Below are 12211 nucleotides of genomic sequence, written 5' to 3' on the forward strand. Positions count from 1 at the left end.
CTGGAGAAGAAAGCTCTGTCACCGATAGCTGGTGTTGAAGAGTAAGCCAGGGACTTGAGACAGAACATCACAAACCTAGCCAGCTTCTCAACCCTCGCCTTCCTCCCACAGGCTCCGACAGTGCCACAGATAGAGCTGCATCACCAGGACCATAGCCATCCAGACAACCAGAGCCTCGGCTTCTCCACTCTGCCAGAGTCTGGCCTGAGCCAGAGCATAACACTAGGAGACCCAAGCCTCCCCTTGAAAGATGCTGCAGAGGCCCAGGGAGAGACCTGCCTGTTGCTTGGTCTGTTCACATTGGACAGAGTCCAGTCTCAGTGTCTCTTCCTATTAGCCAAGTCTCCATGGTTTTCATCTCCTAAGCATGCTGACCACCACAGAAAGGCCTCCTACAGTGATCTGCCCCTTCACCCCACATAGCTCCATGCATATGTGGGGTGTGCTTGAGTGCATAGTACCCTCAGGTGTGCAGGTCAAAGGAGGAGGCTTTTGTGTAAATGCACTTTTTTCCTCTCCTTCTTCCGAGGCCCGAGACAGCTGCGTGCCTGGCTCTCCTCTCTGTCCCTTTAGTTTCCTATAAATATGTCTATTGTAGGTGCATTTTAGCCGTTGTAAATAACGTAGCCATTTTTCTGTCCTTGGCATGCTCAACCAGTCAGAGACAGCTAAGATGAGAGCCAGTCAGCAGCCCCGCGGGGGTGGTGACTGTGTCCCAGACTCCAGCCCTGTCAAGCTCCGGGCCTCCTCTGAAGCCCAGGCCTTCTCATTGTCAGACAAGCCTGTGGGGAAGCAGCTTGCCTGACCCCTGCCCACCCCTTCCCTACTTGCCTCTAGAGGCAAATACAGCAGGTACGAAACTCAAACAGACCCGAAGAGAGCAGAGTCCCTGAGTTACTTCAGGACCTTCCCCAGGGGTTCACCATGTCCCACTCACCTCCCCACTGATGAACATACACACTGTGCTAGGTGTATATATACATATATATAAATATATATAATATATAAAATAGAGATATGGAAATGACTGTTTTGCTGTTAAAATAATGTATACTCTTATTTTCCTCCTTTCATGGTTAAGATTTTTTTAAAGAAAAGTTAAATATTCTTCCATCGTGGTTGTATGATTCTTAGACTGATACAGGATGCTGGTCGTGACTGGTCAAGAATGGACAGAGGGAACCAGGAGAGCCCCTGCCATGCATCCCACACCAAGTCCCCCACCTCTCCCAAAGTTTCAGGTGTGTGCCTTCTCAGAAGAGGTTGGGCAAGTGACCCTGGCCCAAAACAGATAGTGTGGTTACTTCACACAAAGGAACAGAGATCTCAAGACCTACCCTCAGCTGTAAAACATAAAGAAAGTTCACCTCACTGCCCCCATACCTCTCCTTCCTCCCTGGCCTTCCTCCCACAGGCTCCAACAGTGCCTCAGATACAGCCGTGTATCACAATTAGCCATGGCTGTTGATGAAGTGTAGGGCTGAAGACAGAGCTTTAGAGGACCTGGCAGATGTAACTGGAGAAGCCGTAATGAATGATCATGGTGCTCCTTGACAGTGTTGGGACTCAGAGCACTGGGAGATATCCCTGCAGCCAGTGCTGGGGCAGCCAGTGCTGAAGATGGAGCTCTGGTAGGCAGAGGGGCTAGAGATGAGGGCAGTGTCCTTTTACCCTGTAGGTTGACATGGGCTCTCCAAAATTTAGTGGAGACAGCCTGGCAGCCCCAACTCTACATGTCCATGATTTCAAGTTGCTGACCTGCTGTGCCTAATGTTTGGCCTTTGCCAGTCATATATGAATACAGTACCCTCTCCCTGGCCTCTCACAAGCCAGGCAACATGGGTTGGAGATAAGCAGCATGGAATGCTGGGAGATGATCGTTCCAAGCTTACTCCCTCCATCAATTGTGCTGATGGACCCGCATCATCCTAAGGCTGAGTGTATGCTGGCAGAGATGGTCTGGGAGGTGCCACTGGGACACCCAGGAGGTAGAGCAAGGGCCCTGGCTTTGTAGCCAGGAACTCAGTTCATCCCCAAACAGAGACATGGTGTGATTCAGGGCACCACTCTGCCGCGTCTAGCCAGGCAGCATGAACAGACACAAGAGCCTAAATGTTCCAAACAGTTCTGGAGTGATTTTCAGAATAGCACAGCAACAGACTGTTATTGGTCCGTGACATCTCCCAAGGACATGGGGCTGCCCGTGGGAGGCCTAGGTAGCTGTGGCCTCCTCCTCCCTGACCTTGGCCTTCACAGGGTCCCTTGGCAGCATCAGTTCCTGAATCATGGTGTATGTTGGACACTGCAGGTCAAAGCAGTTTTTCTGAAAGGCAAAAAGGAACATTAGCAGGATTGAAGATTTGTCTTTGGGAGAAAACAATGCCCTGGATGGTGTTAGGGCTGGTGAGCAGAGGAAGGCAGTCATGCCGTTGCTAACTACAGAAAACGAAGGTTGCTGCCTTCAAACAGGATTGGGACAATGAGACCTTCTGGAAATGGGCTAGGCACTCACCTCCAGGGACAGCCACAGCAGCCCCAAGGGGCCCTTGGACGAAGAAGTCCTGGGCTTGGAGACCTGGACCTGGTACTGCACAGCAGTGAGGAAGCCTTCCAGCCCCACCTCTGTGATTCGGTTTCCTGAGAGGACGCATGGAAGTGGCATCTGGCAGCCTGGCTCCCCATCCCCCTGGCTCACCAGGCAGGACTGACTTTTTAACTGGCCCCCACCCCATTCTCTCTGCTTCCCACCTTCCCTCACTTCCCCTTCCCACCCAGCTATCCTACTGCTGCCCTGGATCCTCCCTGACCCAGCACTGCCTCTCAGCTCCAGCCCCATGGGTCTGACAAAACGATGCTCAGCTGTTTGAGAATCAAGTACAGTCCATGCTATGGTGGCACTCCTTAGCAGGATGGAGCCTGGGTAGTCCCATGGTAAGGGCAGGTAAGGCTCGAAAACATACGGAGGAGGTTGAGGTGCAAAAGGACCTTGTTCCCAGGCATGAAAACCTTCCCATCTCGGTGCTCCACGGGCTCCAGGAGAGGGTTAACCATCTCTGTAGCTTCAACAACAAGCTGCTAAAGCAGAATACTAATTGCAGCAGAGAAGGGAGCTGGTCAACAGGTCATTCATTCATTCATTCAACATACAGTTTTTGAGTGCTGGTTATAATTCAGGCTGTCCTAGGTGCTGGAGAAACAAAGATAAATAAGCCCATATCCTCAAAAAGTTCCTTGATGTGGGGAGCCAGAGGATTAAACAAGAATGTGGTGTGGCAGGGCCCTTGAGAGGCAGCCGGAGAGTGAAAGTTGAAGGTGTGCAGACATTCAGATGAAGAGGGTAGGTTCCCCCAAGCAAGGAGCATAGCAGGTGCAAAGACCCTGGAGCTTGAGTCCACACGGGCCTGGGGTTTGAAATAGGATTGGTAACCCTTCCATTAAAGAGCGGTTGGAAAACTGACGGTCCTGGTGAGAAGGAGCAGTCTGCCCATGTCAAGGCAGAGACTACGATGTGGGGTGTAAAAAGCCATCCTCCTCCCATCTGACTTCTGCCAGAGCTTGTCTTGGGTACCAGGAGAGACTCTTAAAAGGACAGGGCTCTCCCGGTAGTGCGTGACAGGGTTGTGGAGTCGTGGAGAGGACAGAGATGACAGGATGATGGGATGGACAGCCAGAGAACTGGGAATCAGGAAGTAGGTGGCCCAGGAAGGCTTCCTAAGGAAGGCGGAGTCACACACAAAGCATGAAAGGGGATCCAGCAGCAAAGGGGGGGGGGGGTCTGAAGTGGGTGCTGCATGGAGCAATGTGGTGACAAAGTACCTTGGGGAGCACCTGAGGGGCAAAAGCACCCTCTGTCCCTTTGCAATGTTGGAGGGGCTAGTGGTGAGCTCAAGACTCAGAGAACAGAGCCTCGGTGGTAGAGCAGACCCAAAGTGGGCCTTCTAGACATTGAGGTAAAGGGACCTGCCACCTGGCAAGAGGAACAGGGAGTTGTGAGCATCATCTCCACAGTAAGTGCAGATCAGACAGGATTCCTGTCAGCTGGAGCCGGCAGAGAGATTGGGGCAGCACGTTCTGAGTGTCACTCACCTCTGACTCGAGGAAGGTGCTGCGCTTCTCTTTGCTCCCCGTCTTCATCCCTTTGCCCTTGCTCATCTTCTGCTCAGGGATGGTTACCTCTGGGACCAGAAGAGGAGCCAGAATGCACAGAGCAGATCCCCTGACACCACCCAAACTCCCCAGAGAAAGGAGCTTGGTAAGGCAGAGTCCCTGAACTTGGGGGGAACATAGGAACATTGGCAGTGAGCTCCCGTCTAGCTGGATGGATTCCTTTTCTGAGGATAGCCATAGAAGCCTAGTCCTGAAAGATAGGGTAGTGGGTCACAATGTCTAGGCCAAGTGGAGGGTCACCCATCATTTCAAGGTGAGGAATAAACCGGGCCTGGGGAGAGATGTGAGAGAACAGCTCCCAGCAGACAAAACCAGGCTCCTGCATGCTGCCCAATGCTCTTCCGGGTGGGGAGATTCCCACAGAAGGGTGGGCATTCACACTTACTCCCCTTGCCTGCCTTTGTGGCATCTTCTTTCTTAGGGGTTCCTTGTGTAGGGGACTGCCCGGGGCCCGACTTCTCTTCCTTCTTTACAACTTCCTAGGAAGGATGTGAGAAGACATAATGGGAGACACAGGGAGAGTATATAAAGGCTAAGCCTGAGAGACACCTTCAAAGGCCAAATCCATATGCCTCTCTTCCTACCACCCTGTGTTCCATGGAAACTCCTCCCCTGCCCATTCAGGGCCAAGGTTCCCTTTCACCCAGCACACCTACCCCAGACTTCTCCTTTTTCTTGCCCAGACCCTTGGGTGTTTTTAATGTCTGCATCTTTTCTGGCTTGTCCACCGAAGTAACATTGCTGATCCCCGTCGTCTGAGACTTCTCACGTTCTGTTTTGGAGTCTCCATGTCGTGAGGAGGAAGGCTGTATTCACAAATGGAATTGGGGGGCGGGGTGCAGAGAAGTAACTAGATCCTTTCCCTTCCCCACCTCCCTGCCTATCCATTGGTCTGGGACAGAACTGCTGTTGGCAAGGAGGAGCCCAGAAATGGATGAGAATGAGCTGGAGGCTCAGGTTTTCATCACAGGAAGGGAAATAGCTCACTTTGGATTTATTTATTTTTGTTGTTATTTGTTGCAGGGCTGGGGATCAAACCCAGTGCCTGTGTGTGGTAGGCAAGCACTCTGTACACTATACTATACCTCTGACCTTGGCTTTATTGAGCCAGGGTCTTACTCTGTGGCTCAGGCTATCCTTGAACTCATCTTTCATCTGCCTCCTTGCTGACAAGGCTTGCATTATGCCCAGCCAGCAGCTTTTGTTGAGCTAAGTTCTAGGCAGTATTCCAAATGCTTTACAGTAACTCATTTAATCATCTCAATTCTGTGAAGAAAGTAACAGTTACCCGGCCTAGTTGAGAAAAATCAGACTCGGAAGGTAAGCAGTGAATTCAAGATCAGAAACTGGTGTCGTGGTAGGGAGGATTTCAAGCCCAAGTGGTCTGAATAGTATCTTTTAACTGCATTCTAACTGCCAGAGTGGCTGTGTAGTTAGAGTGCCAAGTTGGGGTTGGCAGGCGCGGGGTCTCCAGAATCCAGAAGGGCAAGAGGATGGAGGGAATTAGAGTCATGGGCAGTGGGCAGAAAAGCACCCTTCCTGGAACCAGGCCACTCCTCACCGATCGTGACGACCGCTCCTGCGTTCCTTTCTCCAAGAGCAGGCGCCGCCGCTCCACCACCTCCGTGTGGGTCAGCTCAAAAGGGCGCAGGACCTGAGGCAAGGCCAGCTCCCCACATTAGAGGCCTGCATCAGAGCCCCTGCCCCTCCAGCGTGCAAACCTACCTCAGCCAGCTTCAGTGCACCCTTGTCTTGAATACGGTTGTGCGCCAGAGACAACCAGAGAAGAGAGCGATTCAGTCTCAGGCCCTGGAGAACAGAGCTCTGTAAGCCAAGGGCAAGCCAGCATCCCCAAGCCGTCCTGCCACAGCACGCACATCTGCGATGTAGCCCGCTCCCTCGTCCCCGATGTGGTTGAATCCCAGGTTCAGTGAAACAAGGGTCCGGTTGCTGTTGTGCAGTGTGGACAGCGCCTGGCCTAGGAGCTGCGCCCCATGGTCATCGATGCTGTTGTTCCTCAGAGATAAGTGAGAGATCCTGGGACAGGGGCAGAGAGGACCAGCGGTACTGGGCTTGCTTCTATCTGATCTATAGGTGGAGGGGCGGGGATTAAAGGTGCCTGGGAGAGGTAAGGACTAAAGATAACCTCAAGTGGGGGTAAGCCAAGAAAGGAAAGTGAAGCCAAGGAGTCTCACGTGCTGTCCAGTCCCATGAGCTTGTAATAGGACTGCTCCGGTAATGGGTTCCCCTCCAGAGATACCTTCCTGAGAATGAGAGGGGTCTGAGGTCTAGGAATCACCACTGAGGCTGTGCAAGGGGGAGGGGAAGTGTGGACCTTTGGGGAGCATCTAGAAAACAGAGTCTAAGGATATCCCCCAATACCCAATATAGGAAGTATATCTATGACAATTCCCCAGACTCCAATTCCAGAAGCATGACCATGGGAGGGGCCAGTTCCCTGAGCTGACCTGTAGTACAGTGGTCTCTGAGATGGCCTTCACTGAGTCCTACTTCTCGGTACTTAAGCCCTGTGCCATGGAATCCTGTCCTCTGCAGTGTAGCTAGAACTAGTGACAGTTCTTTGTGTGTTTGCGGTGTGTTTTTTGTTTGTTTGTTTGTTTTTGTTTTCAAGACAAGATTTCTCTATGTAGCCCTGGCTGTCCTGGAACTCCCACTATAGACCAGGCTGGCCTTGAACTCACAGAGATCTGCTTGCCTCTGCCTCCCGAGTGCTGGGACCAAAGGCCTGTGCCACCACCTGTCTCTCCTGGATGTTTTAAACCACTATATTGTGGAGTTACTTTGTTACATAGTAATAAATCACTACAGGAGCCTCTATGAAACAATAGCGTCTCTCACAGTCCTAAGAAAACGGAACCAATGGGTGGAAATTTCTCTATTCAAATATTTCACATTGTATATAATTCTTGCTCAGCCTTTTGGGCTGCCTTGATTCATATAAAGGATTCATTTTACATCATCTTATGCTGATGTAGCTGGTTCTTACATTAATGAATTCACAGTTCTTTTTCTATTAGCTCGTTTGTTTCTCCTTTCCCAGCTAAAGATCCAGTCCCTGCGCTCGGGGAGCACCCATCCCACACACAGAAGGAAAGCCAGCACTGAGGGGCACTAATTATGAAGCAAGAGTGTTAACTCTAGGGGCCTGTAGGAACCTGAAAAGGGGCAGACAGCTAAGGTGGCTTTGTCCTTTGTACAGCAAGCTGCAATTGTAGTAGGCTATCTTAAACCTGGCTCTGCCTCCTACCCATCCACCCCATGATTCCTAGAAGGCTAGCTTAGCGCAGGTCTTCCTGCACAGACTCACGTGGTGGGCAGCACACCCTTTTGTGCCGGCCATTCCTCCACAGCCACATCCCCACACTGCTGCAAAGCAGTATCTGTTCTTGGGCCTTAGGCCCTTCGCTCCTGCTCACTGTACTGGGACATTGAACAGGGCTGGTGATCGCTAAGGGGTGGGTGGGGCTGATGGAGCGGAAAGAGGGTTAGACCTCAGAGGGTTCTGTGGATGCCATGTGGACTAAAACAGTGGTCTCAGGTGTGGATCCCACCACCCAACAGACACGGGCTGAGCCCCATTCCCACACATGCCAGCCTAGGCCTACAAATGCTAACTCTGCAGGCAACTGCTTCCGCCTCATACACTCCAGCCAGGCCACTTAGACACTGGGGCCTGACCACAACTGACCTGAGTGTGGAGGAACAGAGAGGCAAAAGGGCGATGAACAAGGTCAGGGTCTTATCCGTCAGCCCCACCTTCCACAAGCTGGTTTTAGAAACAGAAACAGCTGGGCACCACCTCATTAGGAAGCCCCTTCCCACAGTCCCCCAGGCACACCCTCCACCACCACCCCCTAGCTGAACTTACTCTTCTCTCTCTCTCTCTCTCTCTCTCTCTCTCTCTCTCTCTCTCTCTCTCTCTCTCTCTCTCTCTCTCTCCCCTTTCCTCCTCCCCCAGAAGCTGACCTCCCACAGTGCCTCTCACTTGATGGCTTGCAGCTGGCTGAGGGAGGGCAGACATTTGGAGAAAATACTCAGAATCCGATCCTCAAGTTTCCAACCTAAGGAAAGGCCAAAGGCATCTCAGGCCTGGGAAGGGCCTGATATGAACTGCTGTGAGCCAGTCCGGGGAGGTGATGCTCACTCAAGGCGGATGGGTAGGGCTGAGGGAGGGTGGGGCAGCAAGAGGTGGGGAGGGCAGCACTCACCTCGGATGTAGATCTCTTTCACCACCTTGCTGTCCTCCTGCTCCACCTCCACCTGGATGGTGGGCCGGAAGAACACGTATTTGCTCTCCAGGCTGTTCTGGCTGCAGGATGCTGACAGCCGCTGGTCGTCTAGAAGATGGGGGAGTGTGAAGGCATCCACAGCTGTGGCACACCCCACCCAGTGAATGAGTTGGGCGGGCTAGGGCTCACCTTGGGTGGGTTTTTCTGACATGGAAGCGGAAAGGACAAAGTTCTGGTTGGGCCGAGGCCGGGTGACAACTTTGGGAAAGTCTGTGTAGCCTGACCGTATGCAGAGCTCGGCGAAGTCTGTCTCCAGGACCCCAGAGCACTGGTACTCCTCTGCGGGGCGGCAGCAGAGTGAGCCCGCGGGCATTCAGCGCAGCAGGAGCCTCCATGCTCACAGCAGCCCCAAGTGGAAGCTACTTTGCTAAGACCCATGCTGAAAACATTGGAGGAAGGCAAGAGCTCACAGAAGAGGGCTATGCCTAGCCAGCAGGGCCGCTGACCTGTCAACACTTTCTTTCATATAGTATTTGCTAGTCAGTGTCCCAGGGTTTGTAAAGGTTCTGAAAATACCCATTGCCTTGATAAGTTGTTAATTCAGTCTTGCCCACCGCCTACTATCCTGAGGCTCTGCAAAGCTGGTGTCCGACACCCCCAAGAGACCCCTGCTCTTCTCAGTTCTCTCCGTGGTAGCCCAGGGAGGGTTCCTGGAAATGGGAACTTCCTGCCAACCACCAACAACCCCACAGCAGCCACCAGCAGAGGGCACTGTCAGCTGAGCCCGGCCTTCTATGTCTGTGCAGTAGGGAGCCTGGTCCCAGGTTCCCCAGAGACTCCATAACACAGAAAGCCCTTTGAAGAACAGGGTGAGACAAGCTTTGCTCCTGTACCCAGCTGCCAGTGGGAACTCGGGCACATGGGAAATGGTCAACCAGTTAGTTCAATTTGCCAATTTAACTGTAGGAGACCCGGGGGGGGGGGGGGGGGGGGGGGGGTTGGGTGGCCCCTGCACAGTCCTGTGCATGCTCAGGCTGCCTCTCCTCTCTTGGGTGTGCCCCTCACCCTTCTTGGCATCACTCACCTCTCAAGAGCAGAGCCCCTCAAACTTTAACATCCGTAGAAATCACCTGAAGTCTGAAAGCACCCTCCCAGGCCCGTGCCCAGGCTCTCACAGTTCTCTTCCCTGTGGGGAGTATCTAAAGGGACACACTCCTGTCCTCCACTCCCACACCAATGCTAAATGACCCCACTCACAGTGTGAGAAATGGGCCATCAGATGGAGTTCCCTCTAAATCTACACACCTATCAGGCATCTCTGCCCCATGTGAGACCCACGTCTGCCCCTGCCAGGCCATACAATGGCAACCGTAAAAAGCCTCTGTGCCCTCCACATTGGCCACATTGGCCACGGTCCCTTGAGTTCTCTCCTGCATCTGCCAAGCCTGCCTAGGCCGTCCTTGCCAGAGCCTTCTTTGCATCTCATCAGGCAGACTTCCGACCCATCTATGGGAGTCTCAGGTTTGCACATCCCAACGCCCTAGCAGTTCCCAACGCCATTTCCCCCTGCCACTCCTCGTTACTGCTGAGTCTTACTCCTCCAGGCCCACCCTTGCATATTCCCCCTTCCAGCTTCCTTCCCGTCCATCTCCACCCAGGCTAGAAACCTGGGACTCAGTCATGCTGCGCCCCTCACCCCCTCTCTCTCCAGTCCTTCGCCAACTCACTTCTACCTCCCAGGAGTCTCCCCCACCCTCTTGCACCCTCACTGTCCGGTGCCAACTACCACTGTCCCTGGACTAGGCTACTCAGTCAGAGCTCCGCTTCCTGCTGCCCTTCTCTCCGATTCCTTCCTCACTTCTCTGGGCCCTGCCAGTGTTCTTGTTCCCTGTCACTTGGAGATACGGCCTTGCTTTGGATATAGTCCAAGTTTTCTAAGTACTGGGGTTACAAGTGTGCGCCCTTTGTGTGCCCAGGGAACTCAACCCTGTCTTCTCTTCCCTGTGAAAGATGCTTTTTGTCCAGGTCTTCATAACCTACCTGTCCCTGGCCACTAGTAGGGACAGGGACATGGCACCTGGCAAAGGGTGGACCATCAGAGTCTTCCCTCAGGTTGTTTTATCTCCATTCCAGGGACAGCAGGGTCCTGACCCTCTTTGGTAACAAAAGCATCAAATTAGTAACAAGACACCCTCTGACAAATTCCCTTTTGTGCCTAATTGGTGAAAATTGGGTTCTGCCACTCGCAACAAAAAAGCCATGGCCCTATTCATCTAACTTGAATGGTTTTCTTTAAATATGCCAAAGCAGAACTGTGTCCATGGCCACAGGGCAGATACTCAAAAAGTAACTGTTGGCGAAATGAGTATCTAGAGAGCTCTGTTCAAGACCCCTCCCACCGCACCATGGGATCTTCCCACCCTTACCCCGGTCTTCTTTGGCGTCTCTTATCCCATCTTACTGTGTATGTATCAGCATCCCCGGGGAAATGTGTATTCTTTAAAGCCAACCCCTGAGGAGATCCACCTTTGACCTCAGTGGAGATAGAATTCTGAGTTCTGGACCAGCCTAATCTATATAGCAAGTTCCAGACCAGATTTGATTTAATAAAATAAAATAAAATAAAATAAAATAATAATAATAATAATAATAATAATAATAATAATAATGCCAAGCTCTGGGGCTCTGAGTAACCCGACCCCAGCCTTGCCAGCATACCGGGATTTTTCGGCTCCTCCTCGCCCAACGGAGGCAGGGCAGTTGCTGGCTTCTCCTTAGCGGCCCGGTCCCCCTTCTTGGTTATCACACCCGATGACTTCTGGGCCCCAGGACGCGGTGTCCTGGGTGAGGTCCCTGGAGCGCTCGGCTCAGCTGACATACTGGTGGTTCTGGACCCCCCAAGTGAGAGGGAAGACGGGGCAGGGCTCTGTGGGCCTCACCCTGGAGATCTCCACTCACCAGATCCAATTGGCCAGAAACCGCGGGATCTGCGAGTCCCTCTCCAGGACAACCGAGCTCGGCTGGGTGGCGCTGCGGCCAGAGCAACGGCAAGGAGTGCACGTGATGGGCGCCCGATGGCCGAGTGGGCGTGGTTTGGTACTGTTGGGGTCAGTGTGAACAGAAGGGTTCAGGCAGCCTAGGGTGCGTGCGGGTCTAGGGCAGAGTGGGTCTAGGGCAGTCCCTGCTCACGGAGATGTGGGCAGTGGGGGCGACACTGAGCAGGGAGGTGGGAGTGGTTGGAGAACATTCAGAAAGGGAGCTCAGGTTCATTCTCTAGAGTGCCTAGTGGTAAGGGCCCAAGCAAGCTGTTCAGGCTGATACTGAATTCTCTCCTCTACCGGCTCTATACAGCCTACTGGAGGACTGGGGGCTCAGTCTGATGATTTGATCTAGGAGCTCCCCTACTTAGCATTTTGCTATCCTGGACCCTGTGAGTTGTTTTGCTTTCTCTAGCCTGGCAACTCATTCAGTGCGGCTTCATGGACCCCCAGCACTGAATTCAAGCACTGATGTGCTGCTTCCTGCGGAGAAGCTACTTCTGAGATCTCCAGACTAGGCTCTGAGGGGCACTGGGAATGCAGGAACTAGTATTTACCACAGTTATCATTGGTACCATCACTCAGCCACTCAGCTTTGAAAGGAACATTTATTGACTGCCATGTGCCAAAGGAAACCAACAGTGAGGATAAATACGGAGTCCTGCATCCGGGGGGGCTTGTGGTCCATCTCCCTGCTAGGGGGAGGCAGAGGCTAATCTAGGACCACGGAGCTCACATCAGAGTGCAGCCTGAGCT

At 52.8% G+C, this 12211-nt stretch overlaps 2 protein-coding genes across 19 annotated transcripts in view; one reads left to right on the forward strand and one right to left on the reverse strand.

The window, feature by feature from the left end:
• Arhgef11 (Rho guanine nucleotide exchange factor 11) overlaps positions 1-1111 on the forward strand; it is a 128135-nt gene extending 127024 nt beyond the window's left edge. For all 12 annotated transcript variants that reach the window (XM_036190136.1, XM_036190137.1, XM_036190135.1 and 9 more), the window contains one exon: positions 112-1111. In XM_036190136.1, the coding sequence (XP_036046029.1) occupies positions 112-155 (44 nt within the window). In that variant the 3' untranslated portion in view covers positions 156-1111. The remainder of the gene's footprint in view (positions 1-111) is intronic.
• On the reverse strand, positions 1024-11565 carry Lrrc71 (leucine rich repeat containing 71). Of its 7 annotated transcripts, none has more exons than XM_036190149.1 (15): positions 11136-11561; positions 8607-8756; positions 8397-8525; positions 8174-8249; positions 7877-7954; positions 6363-6431; positions 6045-6204; positions 5893-5976; positions 5729-5821; positions 4824-4973; positions 4553-4646; positions 4087-4175; positions 2961-3072; positions 2513-2637; positions 1024-2323 (listed from the first exon to the last, which is right to left on the reverse strand). In XM_036190149.1, exons 1-15 carry the CDS (start codon positions 11293-11295, stop codon positions 2213-2215), a joined length of 1680 nt encoding a protein of 559 aa, XP_036046042.1. In that variant the 5' UTR covers positions 11296-11561; the 3' UTR covers positions 1024-2212. The 7 variants fall into 7 exon arrangements, with proteins under 7 accessions (XP_036046042.1, XP_036046041.1, XP_036046044.1 ...); XM_036190148.1 differs by having other exon boundaries at positions 2961-3075; XM_036190151.1 differs by having other exon boundaries at positions 2227-2323; positions 2986-3075; positions 11136-11562.
• Between the last annotated feature and the right edge of the window lie 646 nt (positions 11566-12211).

This window comes from Onychomys torridus, chromosome 6, assembly GCF_903995425.1.
Source record: "Onychomys torridus chromosome 6, mOncTor1.1, whole genome shotgun sequence".
Classification (NCBI taxonomy): domain Eukaryota; kingdom Metazoa; phylum Chordata; class Mammalia; order Rodentia; family Cricetidae; genus Onychomys; species Onychomys torridus.

Excerpts from the sequence above, each read along its gene's own strand:
- Lrrc71 (XM_036190148.1), bottom strand. The coding sequence starts at position 11,295 with ATGTCAGCTGAGCCGAGCGCTCCAGGGACCTCACCCAGGACACCGCGT. Across the intron at positions 8,757-11,135 it reads GGAGGAGCCGAAAAATCCCG|AGGAGTACCAGTGCTCTGGG; the intron begins GTATGCTGGCAA and ends GCCGCCCCGCAG. Across the intron at positions 6,432-7,876 it reads CTCTGTTCCTCCACACTCAG|GAAGGTATCTCTGGAGGGGA; the intron begins GTCAGTTGTGGT and ends TCTCATTCTCAG.